The sequence below is a fragment of the Melozone crissalis genome, unplaced genomic scaffold, assembly GCF_028551555.1.
Source record: "Melozone crissalis strain CALT ecotype California unplaced genomic scaffold, PUWL_Pcris_2 ptg000018l_1, whole genome shotgun sequence".
Classification (NCBI taxonomy): domain Eukaryota; kingdom Metazoa; phylum Chordata; class Aves; order Passeriformes; family Passerellidae; genus Melozone; species Melozone crissalis.
The window spans coordinates 42,202,129-42,226,748 of NW_026535796.1; the positions used below are offsets into that span (position 1 = coordinate 42,202,129).

Below are 24,620 nucleotides of genomic sequence, written 5' to 3' on the forward strand. Positions count from 1 at the left end.
TCGTCATTTTCAGACTCCTGAAAGTTAAAACGTAAGGTTGCTGAGTAGCACTTGTCATATTTGAGATACATTCAGAAAACACATGGGTTCACAAACTGAATTGGTGTGGCTAACAGCTGACACCAACCTGCTTGTAGGAAGTAGTTAGTGAAAACAAAGCCCTTAAGAATTCAGCAACCACATTTAACATTCACAAAACCAAATGTCTCTGTGATTCCTGTTTTTGTTGCTCTCCAGCATTTTAATGCCATAGCTTGGGAAAAGTTCCAAGATTTAAATATTTAAACACATAAGCATAAATGATTCACATTCCTGTGTACTTGGCCTTCTATTGCAGAAAATCTGCCAAATGCAAATGGTGTCAGCATATGCATAAACCACAAGAGTGTTAGATGCCCAAAGTTTTGGAGGAAAAGCAGCCATCAAAATTGCAATGGAATACAGCCCCAAAATAGAAAATTCTGCACAGATCATGAGATAACAGGATTACAACGATGTTATTATGTTTTAAATACTGCAGTTGCAAGAATAATTTTCTCTTATTAGATCTTTTCAATTCGCACTCTTTGACTGGGCTGAAAAGTCTGAGTCTTTACTTCTCAGGTCTTCACTTTCTTTGTTCCACCCATTAATAACTACATCATAACTACATTTCTGTATGGTCTGCACTGGGAGCAGTGAACTACAGGGGGCAAGTTTATCTGCTCAGCAAGCACCTTAGCTTCACTGGAGATAACCAAGGGATGATGCAGTCCACAGGACCAAGTATTTAAGATGCAAATTTTTGTCTTCAACACTAGAAAATTTGTGTTCAAAGGCAAGATAAAAATCCAGAGACAAAACCGCCAAATATTCAGCTAACCAATTTGTATAGGTAACTTTGACACATGCCCTCTTTAATAAAAACTCTCTGCCAGTCACTAGTTCAAATAACAATACATGTAAAATACACTCCAAGCATTTGCATGTGCATGAGACATCTTACACTACAGTTTTTTAACCTGTTAGTAACTCTGCCAAGACAAAGCATTTCTACACAAAATGCTTTGGTGAAAGAACCATTTTTTATTAAAGGGGAGAGGGATGTCTTGTGCACTGGAAATCCACTCAAATGTTACAAGTTCAGAAGTGACTTAAGTTTCACCCCCTTCCCCTCTTTAATACTGGGGAAGGAGGGACTCTGGTAGGGGCTCTGTCCTTCAAGGCACTCTGCAATACCCAGAGAAGCTTCCTCTGGGCTACTGCTAAATTTAAAAGGCTGATGATAAAGTCTTTCAGTACATTTATTTTTTGAGTTCTCTCCCTGCTTATACCTAACCTTTAATCAGCAAGAGATGTCAAAGAGACTGCATGAAAGCTGGGGTTTGGGGAGTAGAGAATGATACTGTTTTAAACAGCACCAAGCAGGTTAGTGCAAGTTAACATTTAACACTCAAACTGTGGAGCCAGCAGCGGCCTTCAAGGTCAGATGGCTGCTGTGAACACATGGTCATAGTGAAACACCCCCCTCAGAGACACTGTGCTCCCCAAATTCAAAAGCAGAAGCCACAACACATGGCAACACACCCATGGGGCAGGACAGAGAAAAGAGACTCAGCTTCAGAGGGGCAGGTGGCAAGACACTGTTTTGTTCAGGGTTTGTTAGCTTACTTTCTGGTTTTCCTCTGCACCCAGATTAGAAGGGCCCTGATGGCTCTCCGCTGGTCCTTCACTGTAATGGACATGTTTCTCTCCACGCTGGGAGTGCTGGGGGATGTGTCTGATTCTGGACCACTGGGCCCAGAGGACAGGCTGGAGGAGGAAGAGTTCCTGTTGAGGTTGCCTGTAAGCTCCTTAATCTGTAATAAAAGGTGAAATACACAGTGTTCTGCTTTATCATTGGCTGCATCGTGCCCTTGTTTTCATGCAACCTTTAAAGCCATAAAATTCAGCCATAGCTGAATTTTAAGTGATAATTATAAACCTGTTCATTTTAACTCTCAACTTGTATTTACAAGCATGACAGCCAGCAGCAGCCCAGGCAACAGAAAGAGCAAGCTCCCAGCTCAGGCCAAACTGTGCAAATTAAACAAAATGCAAAGAAACATGTCCTTGAAAGAAAAGTTAGTTTAAATGAATTGTTCTCTTCACAGGAATTGCTTGAGTGAAGTATTTTTCATCGAGAAATGGTGACCTGCAGCAGCCCTCCTGTCCTTGACCAGCACTGACATTTGAGACTCTGCTGCTTTTGGGTCCCCCCACCCCTGTGCCCTGTGCTGCCAGGGTGGGAGGTTCTGGTCACACCATCTCTGCCTGTGAGTCTGCCTGGCCAAACTCTTCTGTGCAGCACTGCTCACCCTCAGGAGCTCAGCCAGGGAGAGAGGCCCCAGTGCAACTTTGAGATCATGTTTTTAACCTTATAGCCATTTTTTAAATCAGACCAAGAGAATGAAAGGGCCTCACAGTCTCATGAGAGTTGCAGAACCCTCCCTCCATGTCTCTCTGTCCATTAGAATTTGGGATTGTCTAGAAGGTAATTTCCAAACTATGGGTAGGTTAGGGAGCAGTTTTAATCTCAGCCTGGGGATACATCAATTTTCAGGCTCAAATACATGTTATCAGTTCCAGGTCCTTTGAGATCTTTCATATGACCATGTATATCAGTTTGGAATTTTTGCTGTGTTGAGTAAGTCTCCAGAGAACAGTGATTCTAAATGGAATTTCCCACCACATTGGACCAAATCCAGTAAAGGTTATTGAAAATAAACTGTGACCTGGAACCATACCCAGGACATTGGTTCAGTTCCAGGGAATCTGGAACAGAACCCTGAGAAGGCACAGGAAAGAAGGGAAAGTAGTAATCTGAAGCTCTAATTCAGGTCCAAGTTAAATGAGGGTTTAAATTGTCTCCAATTTACATCAAAATAGGTCCAATGAAGTAAAATGAAAGCAGCTGCAAGTATAAAATTAGTGTATGTTAGGAGGGGAAAAGCTCAGGTTTAGCATGATTAATTATGTTCTTTAGGATTAAAAACCAATTTAAAAATCAGTATTCAGCTGGAATAGATGGATACCATGAAGACTGATTACTTATGGTTAAAGTATTCAAATTTTATTACCTGAAAAAACAAGATTATATTCCATATTAGTCCAAGTACCAGAGAGGAATTTCCATCTGCTATTTCTGCTGCATCGATGCTAACAAGCTTTACCTGTAGGAGAGATCATAAATTCAGAGCCAAATTCAAAGCAGGAAGGTATATGCAAAAAATGCACTGAGACTACTGGATATGTCCCTACCACTGCTGCCGCTGACAGGCCAGCAAAAAAGCAATGCTGCAATCTTGTATTAATGAAAATTTGCCCTGATCACAATCACCCTTCTCCTAGTCTGCAGAACAGAAGTGAATTCAGTTCTGCATTTTTGGGACAACAAATGCATTTCCTCCATACAAAAATGGAGGAAGATGGGGCCCCACTCATAAAAGGAAAGTAATTTCTCATACAAAAATCTAAAATCCTGGTAAGATCTGCTTACTTTTTTTGTATGCATCTGCTTTCTCCTTCCTTATCCCACCTTACACAGCTAGTCACAGAGTTCTGATTAAATCAGTTAGCAACGGATAGGGTTGCCTAATCCAAGCAAACTCCAGACTTTCCCACACTGAGGTTTTTTCCAGCTGATAACACCAGGATGTTATTCTCTCAGACAACAGAGATTTGGTTTTGGCAAAGGTCACGGAGGAGGGAGGAGACAAGGAAGCCGTCAGTGCTGCACATGGCACCCAGCAGCCCATTTATCTCTGAGAGTCCCGGACACGGTGAATCACTCAGCAGGGCTCTACCCTGCTGCCCCAGCTCCACAGACACTGCCGGGTTCCACCCACTGGGCTTTAATGTCTAACCCTGAAGCTCCTGGCAGCCAAGGCATTTTGCCAACACTTTCATCACCACCCTTCACCAACCGGTTTGGTTAAGCTGAAAAAAGGAAAGCAAAATAACTTTTTATCTAGTGGTTTGCACAACGTTTTCAGTCTTAGCAAGAAGACACCTCTACTTGTCATATTTCAGGGATCAGATTTCTTGCTATCTCCAAGGTATTTGGCATGGGGAAACCTTTAGGACTTAGCACATTTGAATAACAATTTCTCCAAAATGGGGAGCAACTCACATTTATCATTTCACTGCTTAGTGTGAGCTCTGTCCTCTTACTGCTGCTTATGTTTGTCACCCAGCCCAGAAGAGATACTCTGCTAGAAGATATTGACTGCTTACTTTTAAGGGAACAGGAAATCCAGAGGAAAGTAGTTTTTAGCACTACTAATTAAAAAGCCACCTGAATTTAAGGTTCCTCCTCCCTGGCCTTGCTGATTGAGGACCTAGTGAGGTCCTGGCAACCAGATGTGCTTCAGCTGCAGCTCTGCCAAGTGCTGGTACCAACAGAGAGAAATAATCTCATCTGCCAGTGGGCCTTAGCTGGATTTGGGTAAAAAGCATCAACTGGGAAACTGTTAAGAAATATGGGAATATGTAAAATATTTCTTAGCAGTTCTACAGCAGGATGTGTAGACGTACACATTTAGGGCCAGATCAGCCCCTACTGATGGAGTTTCCATAGGGAGCCTGGAACACCTGGAAGTTACTGGACAACTTCTTGACCTTTCACATCCTCTCCTGGGGAAAAAGGCAAAGGATGTTAAACCTCCCACACCTACAAAGTCACAAGAGATGTGCTGAGACCTCACACCATGCTCATTCCTGCACTGGGGTTTGTAGCAGCTCTCCTGCAAGACAAGCACTGCTGCTGGAGCAGGAGCTAAGCTCAGTGCAGGGAAGCAGCACAGTGACACCAGTTGCTGTTGGAGCATCCTATACAAAGCAGGGTTTTGCACACACTGATCCCTGCTCAGCCATAAAGTTTAACCTTACTTGAATCCTTTATAGGAAATAGCTCAATATCTGTTTACTCTTTCTGGAGGATCTAAGGATACCATGAATTGTTACATGGCTGGGGCTTCTCTTGACCCCATTGCTCTCACCAACACACTGGCCACTTCCACAGCGCTTTGGAATAAACCCATCACAGGAGAAATAGAAGGAGTGAATCATTTCCTGCTACAGGGTCTGATCACACTTGGTCACTTATAACTGCAGGAAGTGATGCTGTGTGGTAGTACAACACTCACTATGAGAGAAATTATATCCCTGTAAGGCATTGATTCCTGGAATTATGCATTTATATCATGTTCCCAGTTTCACTTTCTCTTGCTTTTATTTTATTTTATTTTCTCTTTTGCTTTTTTTTCATGATCAGCTGCTGCAGCAATCAGTTTACCAGAAAAATACATGATTTCTATAACTGAAAGTACTTCTGAGAAAAGAAAGTCATCTACCATCAGTGTAACTGAAGTAATGCCACTAAGACCCAGATCATAAAACTTACTTGCATTTCTTTTTATTTTCTTTTAATATTGGGTTCCTGATCCTTTAATCCCGTTGAACTTTAACATATAAAATGAGCAAATAATCCTTGCTTTAGACTCTGTAGGTGTTCTTGTTGTGCATTTTTATGTGGCTTTTCAGCCTTGCTGCTAAGGTAAGTCACAGCCTCCTGAGCAGTACACTTCTCTTGTATATATGCAGCACGTCAGTTTAGCAACAATTACAACTTGCAGCACACATCAAGAGAAAATATTAAGACCAGTCTTTGAAAATACTCACGTTACTGTCCTCCAAGAACTTAAGTGCTTTGGCTATGTTGTTCAAACGAAAAATGCGATGGGTTGAAGATTTGTATTCGTGCATCTAGAAAAAAGAATTGCTACACTGTTTTTAAAACTGGTGGAATAATTCACCACATCATACAAAGCTTAAAAGCACTGAGGCAAAATAAAGCTAAGGAAATTTATCTATGAAAAATTATTGCCATTTTTGTGAGCAGTAGAATGCTTCAACTACACAAGTATAGCAAAACAGGGTGAGCAACCAGCTTTCCTGCTCCCCAGATGTTACCACTCTCTTGGACCTGCCACACTGATTATTTATGTAATCACTCCCCAGCCATGTTCAGTCGCACGATCAGGTTTGCCTGAAAATTCATAATAAAAGATTTTCTTTTGTCTTGAATTAAATTTAATTATCCTAATTAGGAAGCATGAGCAGTTTTAATAGCAGGCACAGGCAGGTGGGAGGCAAAAACCTTCACTTTGGGAGAAATGAAAGATTTTGCATGCCTGTCTCCCTGCAATTCCACTTTGGCACAGTGTTTTTATCCCATATGTGCAGAAACAGCTAACAAGAAATGCAGCCAGCTGACTTTACCCCCTTCTCTCACCTCCTCCCTGACCTGTGGAAGCATAGCCTGGGGTTTACCATGATGTATCTACCCCTTCAATTCATTTCAAGCCTGTAAGAATGCACATAGAGACATTGCTACTTCTGCTGCAGCTCTGCCAACCTTCAAGAATATTTTAAAATATCCTTGACTCTGAATGTGTGAGCACACATTCAGGGGCATTCCTGCTGCAGGCTGTGCAGGTGGGCAGTCACTACAGAGCATCACCAGGTGCATCTGCAGTGGTGAGATAGCTGCTCCTCTTACCCAAGTGTGGTAGCCACACACAGGAGAGCTCTGATGACAAGATTGATGGAGAAAGAAAATATTAAAGTCAACTGGGCATTTATATTTGCATTGGGTGTTCCATTTCTGGTATGTGGAACTTTACACAGCTCTTACAAAGAAAGGAGGAGAGAAGAAGTTTCTGATTAGTAAAGCTTTGCCCTGTTGATTTAGACTGTATTAGTAAGACTAATGAAACCTGAGTCAGGATACCAGAATGAAACTCAGGTTTCATTAGTCTTACTAATACGGTCTAAATCAATGAATTTAATTCATTGATTCATCTAATCAATGAATGAAACTCAGACCTACAGCAGGCATCAGAAAAGCTACTGAGTGTCATAATGATCTTAGACAAAATAGAAAACAGAATGTAAGGATTAAAAAACTGATATAGCAAATATGTGTTTTCTTGGTAATGTAACTTGGGTAATCTCGAAATGGAATGTGTGAGCATTAAAGTATTAAAGACTTAAAAACCCTCAGGGCTAGGAACATTAACACTGATCACACACCATTTACACCTCATTGTCATATTTCCTTGAAATCTACCTTGTAGCTCAGGGCACCCACCTGTAACATAAGGAAATTACAACAAAGTTGCTGAAATTCTTACTACATTATGCAAGACATGGGCCCAAATTCACCCTTATTCCTTGGATATCCAGGCACTGTTGCTTGTAACATACCCAGCTCCTAGGTATGGAGGCTTCTCCCTCTCTGTACATACCAGCTTTTGTCCTGACAGGACTTCCAGGAGTGCCATCAAGATTTTGCCATCTTGTATATCAATAAACAAGTCTTTCACTTTCAAAGGAGGCTTGCACTGCGAAGAAAAGAAACCAGGTAGTTTTTAAAACACTGCTTTTTGATAAATCATCATGATTTCAGAGAGATGGAAGGAGAATTTTACAAAAGAGAGATACAAGAAGTAAATCGTAGCCTGCTGTAAGAGACAGCTGATTGTTCTTCACATTGATGGCAATTCTGACCTATGAATGTTGGAGCTAAAACTGAAATCAGACAAGGACTGATTCAGGATTTCCCATAACAGACTCTAACCCTAAATACTCTGCCTGAGAAATAACCACCCAGAGCTTGGGTGCTGATCCCTCAGACTAAGACATGTCCAGCAGAAGCAGATACCACTTTGTGCAGAAATAAGCCCATGATCCAGCCAGTCACAATGTCCCTTCTCATGTGAAAGGCTTCTGGTGGTGCCATTCTGTCTCCCAGCATTTTCTAACCACTTTAAAAAGCAACTTCTTGTATTGTGTCTCTCTTGTCTCAGCCAACTCCTCCAAAGGGAACCATCTCCTCACTTCACTGTGGTGTTGGTAGATGTGTGCACTTAAGGCACACAGCCAAGCTCAGCCCCTAGGGGTAGTCCCAGTTGCAGCAATTGCTGTCTGCTCAGTGAGTGCCACTCACTCACGTGTCCCTAAAGAGCCCAATCTTTTCATCTTTGGTTGGGCAATGCACTTCTGTTTGATTCAGCACTGCTCCTGGCAAACTGGGACCACGCATTTTCATCACTGGTCTTTAATCTAGCCAAGAGACTAAACAATGCTCCATGAAAGAAAGCAAAGTATCTTTCCTTTCAAAATTAAATAACTTATCTGAAAGATTAAATCCCAAACACTTTCTATTCTTTTAGTACTTAAAGCAAGAATAAACAGAGCTCAGAAATTCAGAGTACTCCAAATTATCCCATGATCAGCAGAGCCAGATCTTCTCAAGAGATGATCCAAGTAGGATCACACCAAAAGTTTCCTGAAGAAGTGCAAGAAGACTTCATTGCTGCTGCTGAAAAAGAGAAGCCACTCTGTAAGAAGTGTCTCTTTGAGGATAAAGGCAGAAGACACCTTTCTTTCTCAGTGAGTCTCCTCAGAGAATCACCTGAAATTAGAGACAGCTCCAGTGAAGTTGTCATTGTTTACATGGTTATGTTTATTACGCCACTTCCAGGAAATACATGAATAAAGCAAAAGGCTTTCACCCTTTATCCAGAAAAGCATTTTTATTTGTTGAATCAGAGAGGAGAAAAAATTTGTATGCACTCCAGAGAAATCTGACCTGCCCACAAAGGTTCTAAGACTTCATATGCCTGGCACACCAGAATTAACAGCACCCTTTCAGCCTTTTTCCTTCAGTAAATCAAAGACCTTCTTTGCAGTCACATATTTGACAACCCTTTCTGACAAGTTCCAAACCTGCAGTTAGTTTAAAGCCCAAGAGCCTGATTCACAAAGGCATCATGTAACACTGTCTTCGTTCTGAGAGGCCCTTGGGAGCAATTGCTAGTCAAAACATTTCCAACTGGCCTTATTCTGATTTTCCAGTGAGATTTAGGAGGATCCTTTTATGCCTTCAAAAACACTCACTGCAGAGTAGTGGACTTAAGCAACTATAAATGTGATGCCTTTCTTCTAAAACTCTTTACTGTGTCTGGAGTGCAATCACTTTTCAAGAACTACTAAACTCAGAGTCAGCCCAAACATAGTTCCACTCTGTACTTTTTGAAATTTAGCTGCACATACTAAAGCATTGTGAAGCTCAATCACCAGTCTGAGTAGATCAGGAAGCTGGTCTCATTCCTTGATCCTGCAGTAAGCATTGCTGCTGTCTCAGTAATATTAGGATTTTTTTTTCTCTTTTCAATCTAAACATCAAAAAAAAAATTCTCTGCATGACAAACTACTCAGGAGAGGTAGTACTTATCTACTATCAATAAGAACAGTATCTTAGGTTTAAGAGCCATACTATGGTGCCATTAAGAAACAATTACAACTTAAAGATATGATGTCCAAACATTAGCTCTCTGATGTAAGTGGGTGTGTGAAGATCCCATCATATTGCCCCCAATAACATGACTGATAAGGAATTACTGTTTTCCATCTTCAGATCTGGGATGAAGACAGGTTCTGAAGAACAGCTTTCTTTAGCCATGATTCCTTAGATGTTCAAACTTCCAGTTCAGGGAAGAACACAGACATCATCTCAGAGCCTCAACCATATTTGATTTTAAGTGGGTACATTCTATGGGAAAATTCTACCCTCATGGTAACAGGCAATGGCATTAAAGATTTAAATGCATCTGAGATGATAAAAGCCAGTCAAGCCTTCATTGTGCCTGGAAATGAAGTTTAATTAATACAGAAACAGGCTTTGAGCTTCCACTCATTCTCCCCAAAATGTGCACAGATGTCAACTTTGTTTCCAAAATTTAACTACTTTAGAGGAGTTAACTGCAATCTGTCTATGGCTATGTCCTTGTATCACAATATCAAGACTGTTTATCAGTCTTACCTTTCCCAAGTGCAGGTTTATCCATCTGGTAAAGGTCCTCTTCTGGACATTTTCGCGTTCAACTGGAAATATCAGAAACAAAAAACAGCACTTAACTTTCCAGAAGAGGGAAACCTGATAGTAAATTTCAAAAACTGACGCACAAAAGAGTTAGAATTCATGAGAACTTGGTGAATAAAATGAATATTTTCTAAATCAGGAGATATAAGGTCCAATTTCAGTGTTTTATTCAATTTCTTTGACCAGACATGAGCTGTACACTTGTTGATGCATTTAAAAGGCAGGAGGAAGGAAATTCTTAGTTTTGCAATCTTCAGTGTTCAGCTTCTGCGAGGTGAACATTTATGTGCTGTGCCAGCTCTCCAGTGTTGTCACTCTCTGAGCTTGACCCTTCTGTGTCAATTTATAGGATTATTGCTCTGACACCCTCATGCAAATTGGGCTGGCGTGGATTCCAATATATTTGCATGCACAGGGAAACAGGACCAACACAGCAATTCTGTCTTCATTCTTATGAATGAAAAAGCCTCATGAAATCCCATCTTCCCAGTCTCCTAACCAGTGATTTAGAATCAAAATTCCAAGTCCCCAGACTGAAGAATCATTTTATTTATATTGCAATACGACTAGGAGTGCTTGTCTTCGCCAGAACTGTGCTGTACAAACAGCTGAAGAGTTTTTAATCACATCTGCCATTTCCTGAATCCATTTCCATAGTGAACTATGGCAAGAGTGTAAGGGGAATCATATTACTGACCAGCTTTCATTTACCTTCTAATATAAAAGAGTAAACCATATATTTAATATAAATGAAGTAGAATGTCAAAGCAATATTTCACTTTAAAGACAATTATTCTCAAGTGGTTACCAAGTTTCACTTGAATTAAGGAAATCTGGCAATTTATGAACAAAACCCATTAAAACTAGTTATATGCTAGTATTTCAATTTACTCATAGAGCATATCAAATATATTTTAAAACCATTTTGTGTTTCTTCTTTCAGCCCTACAAAAACAGCTAACCTATCTACTGGGAAATCACATTCTGAAAAAGTCTGGGTTGCTTTTATTGGTCAGACTGATTACAGGCCAAGCAGTAGCTTCTGTAAATCAAATTTTAATATTGTTCTTTTTGATCATTCGAACCAAAGGGTCACAGCCTCTAATCATGTGTATAACTGTTTTCCTTATTTTGATGCAGTGGAATAGAGCTTTTCAGCATGAAGTACATCTGTCACTGATGTCCATTCAGGCCTTTTAAGTCGTCTTATTCCATAAAACCTGATTTTCTCCAGGATTGGTTACAAAAAGTCATTACCCTTTAAGTGCTATAGAAAACATAGAAAATGCCAAACTAATTATTGCTGTTGGCTTTTCTTTTAAAATATCTTAGAAGAATGTGCAAAGATTTGAAACAGCTCTCTCCAAATGAAACTGTAAATTATATTAGGACTCCGGAGTGTCTGTAAAAAACACCCACAGCATTTACCACCTACAAATCTCAAAGTACAATAAACTGAGAGATGTGTCATATTTCTTGGGCTTCACTTTCTTCAGCACCTCAGCTTCAGAACTGGGTTTCCATGCACTCACTCCCACAGCCAGGGCTGAGCAGCAGAAGTGCTGTGTGTCACCCAGGGTGTAACTTCGACAACCGAGCTGATAAAATTAACCTTTGACAGTGGGTGGAGGTTAAGCCAGAATTATTCCCAGATATGCTTCTTTCTGTTCAAATACAGGTGTACAGAACAGGCAGAGGAGCTAGCAGCAGGCAGCAGGGCCACCCATTAAACTTGCCCAAAGTGTTGAGGAATGCTTGGATGGGCAGCAGTGCCAGGCTTCAGAAAAGAAAAAGGAGACCTTATCAAATGGGCTGGATATACAGATTTCCAATGTCAACCAAAATCAAAAAGGCAACACAGAAATGTTCACAGAAGCAAATGCAGTGTTTTCTGGTCTCATCAGAGGCTTGGTTTCTTGTCACATTTTTCACCAGTCACTTTGGCAACCTTCACTTTCAGCGTAAATAAAGATGCAAAAGAGAGCTGTGTTTATTTACAGATCATCCATAAAACTGAGCACACACTGGCTCCTAATTTTGCTGCAGAAATTCTGCCATGATGCAAATCAGGAGTTGCACATATGCCTCAAAGGATGGGTGAGCCAAGCTGGTATTACTGCTTTGGGAAGCTCACACACCAAACATTAAAAAAAGGCACATTCAGAAAGCACTTGCATACATAGACAGGTTTCTGAGGTGAATTTGTCTCTACGGCAAACAGCATCTTTCCAGGAAGTGATGACCCCAGAACGGGCACTATTTGATTCTGTAAAATTCTAAAGCAACAGTAACGGGAAGGGGAAGAGGAAAGGAGAGGAAATGTGTTTATAAAATCCCTAGGGCACACAACCCCCTAATGCAGTCCATATGCTGGATGGCAGATTTAATGGGAAAAGTTCAGCACAGGTATTTACTGGTGTGTGCCTTTAACTGCTATTCTGCTCCAGCATTGGGGACCTCCCAGTTTCAGTACAGCCCCTCCTCCAACAATCCTTTCATTTAAGACGATGGCAGAGACTCTATAAACTTTATGCAGTTTCTATAAATTAAATGGAATCTTTTTTTCTCCTTCACACCTAATATTATATGAAAGTGAAGAAAATCATTCAAGTCCAAAGTTCCTATACTTATATGTATAGTTTACTAAAACTGCACTGTGTTTACTGGGCAGCTAGAGAGCAATAACACTATTATAAAATAATAATTACACCCACCATATGGCTGGCCTCTAAACAAATCCTATACTGGGAAAGAAGGATGCCTGCTGTGAGGGTTGAATTGAAAGATGTAATGTTGGAAGGTAAAAAGTCAGGAACTGCCTTTTTGATTCAGCTCAGCTCAGACCTTGATATAAGAGAAAAATTATAGATACAAATTCTGACCACTCACAGAAGCAGGGTCTTCCCCACTCTTCCAGTAAGGAGGGTGTAAGAGGCACAGTGTTTGTATCAAAGTGCATGGGTAGGGCACTGACAGGCATTAACTGAAATAATTTGAGGGAAAGAAGCCAGTGGAGAGGAAAAAGGTGTACTGTTAGGATTGGGTGTACCCTATTGTATAACCCCACAGTTCTCTGCCCCACAGCTGTGTCCTGGAGGACAGCAAAATTTGGCAGAATTTGGCTCAGCCCCAGTAACTGCACCCTAGTCAGTATTCCATATTCACAAAGATATATTGCTTCATAAAATCTTATGGCAAAGGCAACTAATTCCTCAAAGAGTAAAACTAAGCTAGTTCAAAAACCACTTGGGCAAAATTCAAGGTTAAGCTGCTAATGCACAAGGGAGTTCTGCTGCTTTCCTGTGTGGCACTATTTCCTTCCCCATCAGCCTAGAAATTCCATGGGCCTTTGCTAACGCCATTTCTCCCCCTCCAAATGTCCTCAAAGGTCACTACTGTTTGCATCACCTGCAGGAAGCCAATCCCTAAGAGCCTCTATGTTCAACAGCAAATTGGAGATAGCAAATATTGATTTGCTTTAAACACTATTTATTCTGTTGTTGTAGAACCAGTTATGAATAATCCTCTGAGGCACACCACCATGGGGCTGGGCACTTCAAGGAACTATGAAACATGGAAGCTGATTTGAGTAGAACACTTGTCGGTATATAATTACATAGTTTCAGGAAACTACTTGATTTGCATGTATGGATATTACTCCCAAAGCAAAGCAGAAGGTCACTTAAATTTGCTTCCAAACCTATTAGCATTTCATCTAGGATATCATCATCAAATGACGTTAAAACCTTCACAACAGGCCAAGCTGGCTTGTAGATCCACTTACAACTTACCTTCCAGACATCTTGCCAAGTTCCAGTTTTATAATTAGCACAAAATCCACCTTCCTTCTTTCTACCAAAAGCTCAGCCTCTATAGATACACTCACTATTAACAAGAAGCAAGTTGTCCAGATGGAAATGCTGGTGTTGGCCATCTAACTGTGACAGAGGATGCTTTAACCACCCTTGGCTGCAGAGGCAAGAACCTGCCAGGGTAATCTCCCCATATTCACTCTGTAAGTACCCAGTGGCCACCACAGAACCAGTTCACAATGTGCATGGCTCTGGATGTATCCCAGCATTTGCCAATGTCTTTGATCAGGAGAAAATGACACTTCTTATTACACAACAAAAATAGATGGGGAAATGTATGATAATTAAATACTACAGCCTAACTCCAAAGTGGAACATGGTTCAGACACCCTAAGTCTTGGGAAATGCAAATTCCTCTTCTTCTGCCTTCCTCACCCCCAAACTCACATTCACAGAGTTAAGCAATCAATCAGTCTCTAATGAACACACATTGAACAATTCACTTTTGAACTCCAGGCCACTAAATAAAATGAGAACTGGATTTAAACTGGGTGTTCCTGCACTGTGACACAGCTTAGGTACTTCTGATTACTAGAACATACTAACAGACCTGAATACTTCTTTCTCTGCAAACAATGTTCACAAAGGAAGCCAGACTGACATCTTAGAAAATGGATTTTACCTAAAAATGCTAATTTGAGATGATGATAGATGCAAGTAATTGCCTACAGGCAAATAAAGAACAGGCCATTAGTTAGAGTACGTGGTCAGGCACTGGATGCAGGATGCTGATGACAGATACTGGATACAGACAACCCATGGGGAGTACGGATCCTTGTCCAAGACACCTTCTACTGTTCAAACACAACACATGGGACCAAGTTCAGGTGCACAGCCCAAGGACAGAGCACATGGAAGCAACACATAAGGCATGGGGAGGATGATTAAAGGTGTACTGTAACAGAAGGAAAAGGGGGGTGAGCAGGAGAGACTAGGTGCGGGGGTAGCAACTGATGGCAAAAAAACTGGAGAGTTTAGATTAAATGTGTAAAGTAGGGCAGGGAAAAGTGCAATTAAAGTTTGTACTTTTGTTTCGTGTCAACACAGAGTTACATTAAACACATTGAACTACAAATGCTCAGAGACATAATTTCTATTAAATGTTTTCACAAGAGGATGAAAAAACAGCTCAAAACATTCCGCTCGTGTATGTGGTGCAGTCCAGCAACACTGCTCTGTGAACACTCAGTACTTGCACATAAAAATCTCCATATTTGTAGGAGTGTGAATTTTAAAGGCATAATCAAAATATAAGGAAAAATTTTAGCCAAATTGCCCACAAAATTAATTTTATAAGCTTATGAATTCCTGTGAATTCTATATTTTCCTTGTGCTTAAGAAATCCCCAAACAGCTTAGAAGATTAATATAAATTTTCTGTTTGATCTATACAGGGGTTGGAGGCTTTGTTGTGTACCATATGCCAATTTGATGTAATCTGGAGCACATGAAATATTAGTTCTTAAAAACCCTGGTTTTCTAAAGCAAACATTAACTACACTATATAACATGAGTCCGCTCTCAAGTTACCTCTTATGAACAGGGCCTCTAAGCCCTCCAGATGAAGTTGTTAAGTTAATTGTTTGTTGAAACTGACCCATTTATTAGGGTCCTTATTAAATTTCTATGGCAGGTGTTGAAAGCTTGAGGCTTTTTCATTCCATCAACGTTGCAGACTCCAAGTCTTATTGGTTCAAAATTCTTTAAAACTCAGGTTGGTGCTGTAGAACACAAACATTGTAAGATTCCAAGCATTACATTTTCATTAGCTGCAGCTAAACAGGTTTCTTTTGGACTTCAGTGTCTGGTTATAGCAAAATATTTACTGCTGCAATTGGTATATTAAGATTACATGCACCAGACAAATACTACAAGATGAATATGAGATTTCTAAAAAACTCTTAGTGCTTCAATCCTCATAATGTCTGAGACAGATGTTTCTCTTGCCAAAGAATTAGATGAATTTACTAGTAAATTCTATTGAGCTTTGGAAGAGAAATCCTACATAAAATATTACTATTAAAGCTGATCAAAATAGCTTCCAATAAGAGGGATTTATATTTTCCCTTGAAAACTAATTTAGTAATGGCAGATGGTAAAGATTCCCCTCCATGTACCCTTCAACCACAAAGCAAATATCTTTGTTCACATTACTCTTTATATACATGGGAAATGTTATTGAACAGAATAACAAAATTTCTCATTTACATACCAGGAATGTTATGAAATAAAATCTGACAAGGTAAAAAAAGAGAAATGCAATTCTGTTCTGAACACTGAATGAAACAGACATCAGTGGATACCGTGAAGATTGCTGGACCCAAATAAAGGATTAACTAGGTTAAATTCAACAGGTTTGATATTGATCTAAAAAGTGACTTAAGTGTTGATCCAGCAAGGGGTTTCCAGGCTGTGCAGAGCACCTCTTGTGGTTTGTTACACACTGTTCAAGGACCATAACACCTCCTTCTGTGTATGAAATGAAACAGGATTTGCTGTTACCAGCAGGTGCCATTTGGAGAAATGCAACAACAACCAATAATGTTGTGGTTCAAGAGTTGTTCCTCACCCAGAGTTCATGATGTTCCAGTGCTGCTTGCTGCACTGGTACTGGCTTCTCCAAGTGGTTCACCTCCTGGGACTGAGGTCCCCAGCTCTGCAGTGGGCAAAATTTCCCACCCTTGTCATTGCTGGCATATTGAACTCTGCTTTAAAGCACAATGCTTAACTTCAATTTCAACCTCTTGCACCTTTTCTACTACTTGAGTATATTCAGTCAGATTCTCTGTACTTGCTCAAAAATAAAATCAGGAGCACCCCTCTGAAACTAACAAAATCATAGTTGCCACGTTCAGCCAGGTACCAGTTAGCCCTATCTTCTTATCAGTTAGAGAAATGGCTCTTGAATAAAATTCACATTGACATGGTTTTACCAGTACAGACCTTTCCCTCCCACATGGAGGAGGTCCCACAGCCATATCAGCATCTGTACCAGTATTCTATGTATCACTTCTAAGTGATCCCTGGAAAGATCTCCATTCTCATCTTGTGGCATCTAAAATGAAAAATACATCATCCTCCAGAAACCATCCCACATCCAGCAAGTAAGGGTTAGTCACAGAGTCCAGTCCTTTCCATCTCCATTCTGCATTTACCTTTATTTCTTATGGCAAACCTAGAAAGCTTAAACTGTGAAGCATTCCTTATTCTTCACATTTTTGCATTTCTAGAGAGAAAAAAATCCTTTTGGCTGGTTAACTTTGTTGAGACATCAAAATCTGAAATGCAATAAGATATTCTGCTATACATCATATCTGACAACAGTGCTAAAGAGTGAATAATTTGAGATGAGCAAAGAAGCCAAACAAAATCCGCATTATGTGTCAGGGATATTTCTTGACACTCAGAATCAGATGAGAACTAGCACGTGCCCAGAGTCCCACTGTTTCCTATATTTGTCAGTTAATGTTAACAGGTTGGTGTTTAGCTGTATTTTTATGCATTTGAAACCGTTGTAATTAAATCTGCAAGAAGAATGAAGAAGACACAGAAGCAGGGGACTGGCAACACATCCACTTTCCACAGAAGAGTCCCAGGCAGTTTCCTGAGCTTCTTTAGAAAAATCAGTCTTTAACTCTCCCTGTTATTAACCAGGATCTTTAAAGCAGCACAGGATGATACAGAAAGGCTAAGAAGACAACTACCAGAGACATATCATCTTTGGAATTTGCCTTTACCTGGGGGAAACTTAAAAGACAGTAATTTCATTTTCTAAAATCAAGTAAGGAAAGGCAACCATGAACATGTCACAGAACTACCTTGCAAAAGCCCTGAAATCACAAAGAATTGTTTGTTGGGGTGCTGTTGGTTCTGGATTTCTCTTTTCTGCATCCCCCACTGCCCCCAGACAACTTGACATTACCTGGCCAATACATCATCCAAACCAAGGAATGCTTACAAACCCTTCTGGACACCACAGAACTAGAAGAGGTTCAGAAGTAAAACTTAGTTATATATTTGCAGAACTGAAAGAGCAGTAGTAAAAACCAGAAAGTGCAGGGACCACCAAAACCTAGTGGTGTGCTCAAGAAATGCAGTGGCCTCATATGGATTTGCAGAACCCAGAGCCACACTGCCTACTGCCTCTGTCCCACTCATTCTTCCTTTTAATGTCTCTTATCAAAGCCAATAAGCAGCACAGAAGAAATAGAGTGAGGAGCATGGTAATCAGGTGAATATTAGAGACATGCAGAAATACATGCAACTCTAAGAGCAAAAGATTGAAGAGATTTATGGAGATTAATATTTACTAGAGAAAAATCCTCTGGCTTTGGAGGAATAAGCAGATGCTTTGTTCATTGTGGGCCAGACATGTGATCTGAAGTAGAGGGTACAAGCCTCTTTTGGAGGGACAGAGAGGAACACAAAACCAAAAACAGTGTAAGAGGTGGGAGCTACATTATATAAGGTGCTGTATTGCAGTGCAAGGCAGCCACCATTCAAAAATGGATGAAGGCAGACCACAGGCTGCCAAAGTTAGGTTAAAATGGATAAAAAGCTGAACTATGGTAGAAATCCTTCTTGAGATGTATTTTGTAAAATGCAAGAGCCTAGCATACTCAGTATGCAGCACCAGTACATACACCTGAGGAGTTGCCATTTGACTTAAATGACCTGTTGGGAGGTATTCTAGGAGGCTTCAAGAGAGTTACTCCTGCTTTTCTAGAAAGAGTGGCTGCCACAGAAGAAGTTACAGGCAGACTAAGGATGGCAAAATTCTAAGTGTTCAGTGAAGTTAACCATGCAGTCTCCCCCTCAAGATCCCAAACCTGGCCCCTCTAGCACTAACACAGGCTGTGTGGGCAGCACAGCAGAAAGCCTGGTCTGCACCCTGGTGAGCACTGCTGCAGGTAGCACAGGGAATTGTGAGCTGAAAGCCCTGAGTATTATTCAAAAGTGAGCAGAGAAATTACTTTTCTGAAATCAGCAGCAGTCTTTTCTTTGCTCCAGCAGGCTCTAAGACCAGGTTATAATGTATGAACATAGTTCAGAAATAATATTGGCACAGCTTACCAATTAATCAAAACTGGAAGGTGTCAGACAAAATCTTGGACTGGGTTTGGATTAAGGCCTGCAGTAACACTCAGAATCCCAGTTCTCCCTGAGTCTCACAGAATGTGGAAATGCAGCCCTCAAGTGACTCACTGATGCTCTTGATGAAGCTCCACATTTTTAGTTATGTGCCTGAAGGCAGGCTTGAACAAATCTGCCAGGATGAAAACCCAAGGAAGAGCAATGTGTGTATGAGCTCTCTTGTTCTGAGGATCCAACAGTAAAATAGAACCATTTTATGGCATTAAACCAATGCCATCAAAAACCACAGCACAGTGAGCTGTAGACACTTCATGCATCTTCAACACTGACACTGACATGCCTTCTCACTTTGCTATTATATAGCTCACCTGTAGCTTCCAAGATAGCCACCGCCTCTCTACCTTGCTAATTTCTGCAACTATTTTCCAAATTTCAAATGAGAACATGGCAGGAACCATGAAAATTCACACTCTATCCTCCATAGCCAAAACATGGAACATCCACTCAGAAGGAAAGGCAAACATAAAAAAATTTGGATTTTAGTGCCAAGCAAGTATCTGTGTTGTTTATGGACATTTCCAAAAACAAGATCTACCAGAGAGACATTCCTCATGTACAATTTTGCCCATAGCAAGAAAATCTTTCAATTACTACATAACTATACTGTGTGTTTGCACTGTACATAACTATACTCTGTGTTTGCACTGTACCTTTAACCTCATCAGCTCTGTCATCCTCCTTTTCAGACTTTTTCATCCCTGGGGACAAGACACAGCAGTGTCTTCTGTTACAAAGAAGCAAATGGAGGCAGCAAGAACTTCAGGGACCAATTATCACACATGCAACAAGCCCTTCCTTTAATACAACCTGCAGTGCTCACATGGCATCATCACATCTTTCCAAAAGCCAAGTTTAAAATTAAAAAAAAAAAAAGCTGATGGAAAGAACAGGTATTTTGTTGCTTTGATCTGTGTCCAGCATGTGTAATTATCCCTCCTGAGATGTGTTGAAGAGATACACTTCACAACAGGACCTAAGCCATCTATTTGTTTTATTAGCTTGTACTCAGAAGAATTTAATCTGATATTCCAGAGAAAGGCAGACCTTCCAATATATGTCATAGTCCCTAGCAGAGAAATTTTGGCATGGGAGGGAGGGCCAGCACAAGGGCAAGGTCAAGCCACATTTTGGCAGCAGAGCTGGCCCAGTGTGTACAGCAGCCCTTGGCCCAAGAGCACTTACATTTACAAACACCATCACATGAGCTCACTCTTGCTCCCCTTGGTGCATTGCCTTGCATCTCACTGCAAGCCCTAACAACAGGATTATGGCTAGTGCATGTTCCTCCTGGTTTTTTATCCATTTGCCATATCAAATAAGGAATGTTGTGCAATGGGAATAATGCAGAACATGAGGGCTGACAGCATTCCTGCTGCTGGAGGAGTCAGAAGAGCTCTAACCAGTCAGCTTCTGTTCTGCCTCTTTTTCCTCTCTCTGACAGGCACACCTGGCAATTTCAGCCCAGAGGAATGCTGGTATGTGCTGGATATGCTTATATGGTGATACCTCCACCTTCTTTAGGCCTCCAGTTACCTTTAGAGCTGGAACATGCATGCTCCCCAACAGGAAAAAATCAGCACATTAGCCTCTGTTTTTCTTCAACCATAGGAAATGAGATGGATGGATGGATGAATGGACAGCAGAAGAGGACACCAATCCTGTCAGGACCACACACTCCAGTTCCTTATGGAAAACCATAAAATAGGAAAAGACACCAAAACCATAAGGAAGGCTGCACTGCACACTGACCCTGGTGTCTGAACACCTTGTCACCAGCACTGAGATGAGGTGAGCTGGTACCAGCATGGGCACTGGTACTGTGGGTGAATGGGATGACAAAATCTCCTCCCTCAGGCCCTGCCTGTGCTCAAACCCACAGATTTCAAAGCTGTTTTAAGCCTGTTTGTATATGACTTGTACAAGATTCTTTTATAAGAAGGCCAGGTATCTCACAGAGCTGTGTTAGAGCCAGGACAGAGCCATTCTGCCTATTCTGCCTTTGCATGTGCTTCCAGCTGAGAAGCTTTTGCAGATGGCCATGGTCCTGTGCCTTGCCTGGCTGATGCCATCCAGCAACTGCTTCGTTGTGAGAGCCTGGTTTTAAGTTGAGAAGCTTAACTCTTGTGAGGAGTTTCTACTCTTTACAGCTGTATGAAATGATTTAAAACAAACAAAACATTTCAGAAATATGAGCCATGACTCATGGATTTTGAGAGCCAGAGTTCACATATCCCCATTGTGTGTCATTTTGAGATCATGGAAAGACATTATTAAGTACTCCAAGGACTCTGGCAGGCTTGAAGTGTGCATGGCAATGAGCACCATCAAAGCACTTGCAGCACCCACAGTAAAAGCAAAGTCAGACCAGAGAGTTGAGTAATCATGACTAAAACATGGTCATACAGTCAGCTCCCCTCAGGATTAGAAACAAAATGAAATCTTCATGGAGAAAAAAAAATAATCAGGAATGCAACAACCTGATTGCAGCCTCTTGCATGGCAACAGGGAAACACCAAGTCTTTAAGCAGATGCTACTTTGAAACTGAGGTATCATTTAAAAAAAAATAAAACTACTCTCAATGCAAAACAGCATTTAGACTCTGCTACAAAATATTGCTGGGAAGGTCATGGATACCAGAGTATGACCTCTATCAAAAAATCCTATGTAAGGTATGTCAAGAAGAAGGCTCAAAATCTTAAATGCCTGTGGGAATTCCTTTCAGGCCTCAGGTAAATTTTCATGCTCTGTGCTTCTCATCTGTAACAGTGCAATCATTCATGCTTTGAAGCTAACTTGAAACTGAACCCACAGACACTGACAGCAAAGTCAGGCCCTAATGTTTAGTAAATAAGGAATTCATAGGATTACTTTCATCATTCATCTATCCAACAACACCAAAACTGCTGATCAATAACATCATTTGCCCAGCCAAGGAAGGAATGCCAACGGGAGTTGATACACCAGTGTGCCTCTCCTGTGCTGACTTTGTTTGCACCTGTATATTGACCCCAGTGCAGTAAAGTTGTAAAGACAGAAACACCTTTTACCTACTAACCCTGGAAGTTACCTAACAGAGGAGAAAATGTTACAACTGAACTTCACCACCAGGCCATTCCTCCCTTGCTCACCAACGTGACATTCATAAGAAAGTCACCAGAAATGTCAGGATGGGAATTTTGTTTTAGTGTAACTGCACAGATACTTTTCATGGTTACCCTTTAGTTTATTTTTTCCATTAATAATTTTGACTGCAATTTAGCTATAAGAATGGCTTTGGAAATATACCTTCTCTATTTCAATTTATTTCTACAGCTGCAGAATTACATTGTTTAACATTTCTTTCTTAAGTGGATTTCCTTTGGCTTTGGCTCCCATTTAATAAAGTGACGAGTTTACTGAAAACAGCCTTTGCAGTTTCAGTGGATTAGTAGGGTAAAGCCTAACTTGATTGAAAAATAACTTTGCTCCATGTTGCTTTACTGCCAGTCAGCTCACACTATTGCCTACAGCTGCATCTGGCTGACAGACCAGTAATTTCACTTTTTGTTTGTTTTCAAATGGTCAGCAACAGCCACACCAGTGACATGAACACTCTTCATTTTTTGTGGTGTGTGCAGAGTAGGTGGGAATCCTCTAAGTGGAGACACATTGTCAGGAGAGGGCTTTGCTGCTCTGCTGGAGACCAGCAGCTGATAAATGCAAAGAAAGCATGCATGGACCAAAGACAGCAATGTAATTACTTACAATTCCATGCCAGATGAAACACGTGGGTGGCAATTAAGTACAAAAAGCTTGTCAGAAATCCCTAAGCACATAATTTAATCAGGATTTGATGCTATGACACCACACCATGCAGCACACCTCTTTAAGGGCTGCAGAGCCTTCGTTCCTCACTCATCTCACATCCTGCAGAATTCTGGCCACAGCTGTGTCCCACAGAGGCTCTCCTTGACAGCACCCACAGCCCAAGATAAGCATCAGGATTTAGCTTTTACTTGTCTTCTAAAACAAACAGATTTAATCTGTAGATCATTCCATTATAAATAAAATAATAAATAATAGTTACTCTGTTCTCTCAACATTGAAAAGGTTTAATTTTATAGCTGTTTTTGTAGGGTGGTCACACTAAACCTCACATGTGTAAGCAAACAAAGACACTTTGACACTAACAGATGAGAAGAAAGGACCACGGGTCATTCAAATTCCCAAGACAAATCTTGTCTTCCTCTCCTACATTGGCCAGAAAATTAAAAAATGAAGGTAAGTGGTGGCTTTTACAAATGCCAGTATTAGCTCATAGATCTCCACTGGAAAAACAATAATCAATTAATTTACTTCTATGACCATTAAACATAGGATTTTAAAGCTTAATTCTATAAATCCTTCCACTTAGACACTTTCAGCCAACTTTCTCCATTAAAAAAAATTAAAAAGATACAATCAGGTATAGAAGTACAATTATATACCAAAGGACATATTTTTGTCACAGACAACATGAAGAGAAATAAAAACTTTGATTTTATGAACAGATTAAAATTTTCAAAAAAAAATGGCAAAAAGTACTTAGACAAGTTCATAGTATTTACAATTTCAACAGAGATCTCCTTGCATAAAGAACATAAACTTTGCCCACAAAGTGAGATACAGCAGTCTTCTAGGGAATTTCACTGGTAAGGAAGCTGCCAAGGGGATAAGAGATGAAATCATCTGGTTTCAGAAGGAATTGTCAGTCAAAGGAAAAACCTTCTGCTGGCATAAACTGACCCTTTTCCTCTGGATTTTTAGACACTTATAAAATTGATCCATGCAATTTCAGGGTCAAACATAAGAAATTATCACTGTACTGATTTTACAAACAAGTTACATTTGATTGATTTGTCTGATGTCATACAAGAAGCCAAGTTATGTCTCAAGCCTTGCTCTTTTAAATCACACTTGGCATGGTATGCCAGGGCATGCTTGGAAAGCTCTGATTTGAGTTGAGTTGCTATGCAAGAGATGGATCTTTGAAATGCAGCTTGCGTGGGCCCTTTTCTTAATGAAATCCACTGAGATACTGAACTCCACAGTTAAAATAGGTTTTTCCATACAGGTTTGAAGCGAATGAATTTGGAGCAGAATGTACTTGCTATAAAAAGTAAGGGGAAGAAAAAGTCTTCAAACTTAACATTTGTCCCAAGAGTCACATAAAATTTCATGTCTCAGGGTTGTCTTCCAGGGAAACTAATGTTTCCCTGGAAACATGTTTCTAAATACAGTTGCTCCACTCATATCTTGTACTAACAGTTTGTTCTTCAAGAACAGAGATGGGCTAATCAATGCTGAGTTAGTATCCCTGAAACTTGCCCACTCGAGTTAAATCCCACAGTTTCTCAGGATCCACCTATTCTGAATAACTTAATGTAACAACATTATGTAACAAACCTAAGCTGTGGTTCAAGTTACTTCCAAAAGTCAATGCATGCAAGTCCTCATCTCATACTTTAGCAGTAGCCCTAAAACATTTTTAACCTCTGGCACAAAAATAGAGATGCACTACTAATTACTCCTCAAGTCTGAGACAGCTGGTGCCCAGCCAGGTACCAGAGGCATTCCAGGAAAGGGAAAGTATCCTGACTTCATATCAT

The 24,620-nt window shown here is 40.5% G+C and overlaps 1 protein-coding gene across 1 annotated transcript in view; it reads right to left on the reverse strand.

Annotated features, from left to right (window-relative positions):
- CLMN (calmin) overlaps positions 1–24,620 on the reverse strand; it is a 68,626-nt gene that overhangs the window by 9,660 nt on the left and 34,346 nt on the right. Inside the window, exons 2-6 of the mRNA XM_054275514.1 lie at positions 9,908–9,969; positions 7,329–7,424; positions 5,701–5,784; positions 3,099–3,191; positions 1,651–1,838 (exon numbers count right to left, since the gene is read on the reverse strand). Coding sequence (XP_054131489.1) covers positions 1,651–1,838; positions 3,099–3,191; positions 5,701–5,784; positions 7,329–7,424; positions 9,908–9,969 — 523 coding nt within the window. The remainder of the gene's footprint in view (positions 1–1,650; positions 1,839–3,098; positions 3,192–5,700; positions 5,785–7,328; positions 7,425–9,907; positions 9,970–24,620) is intronic.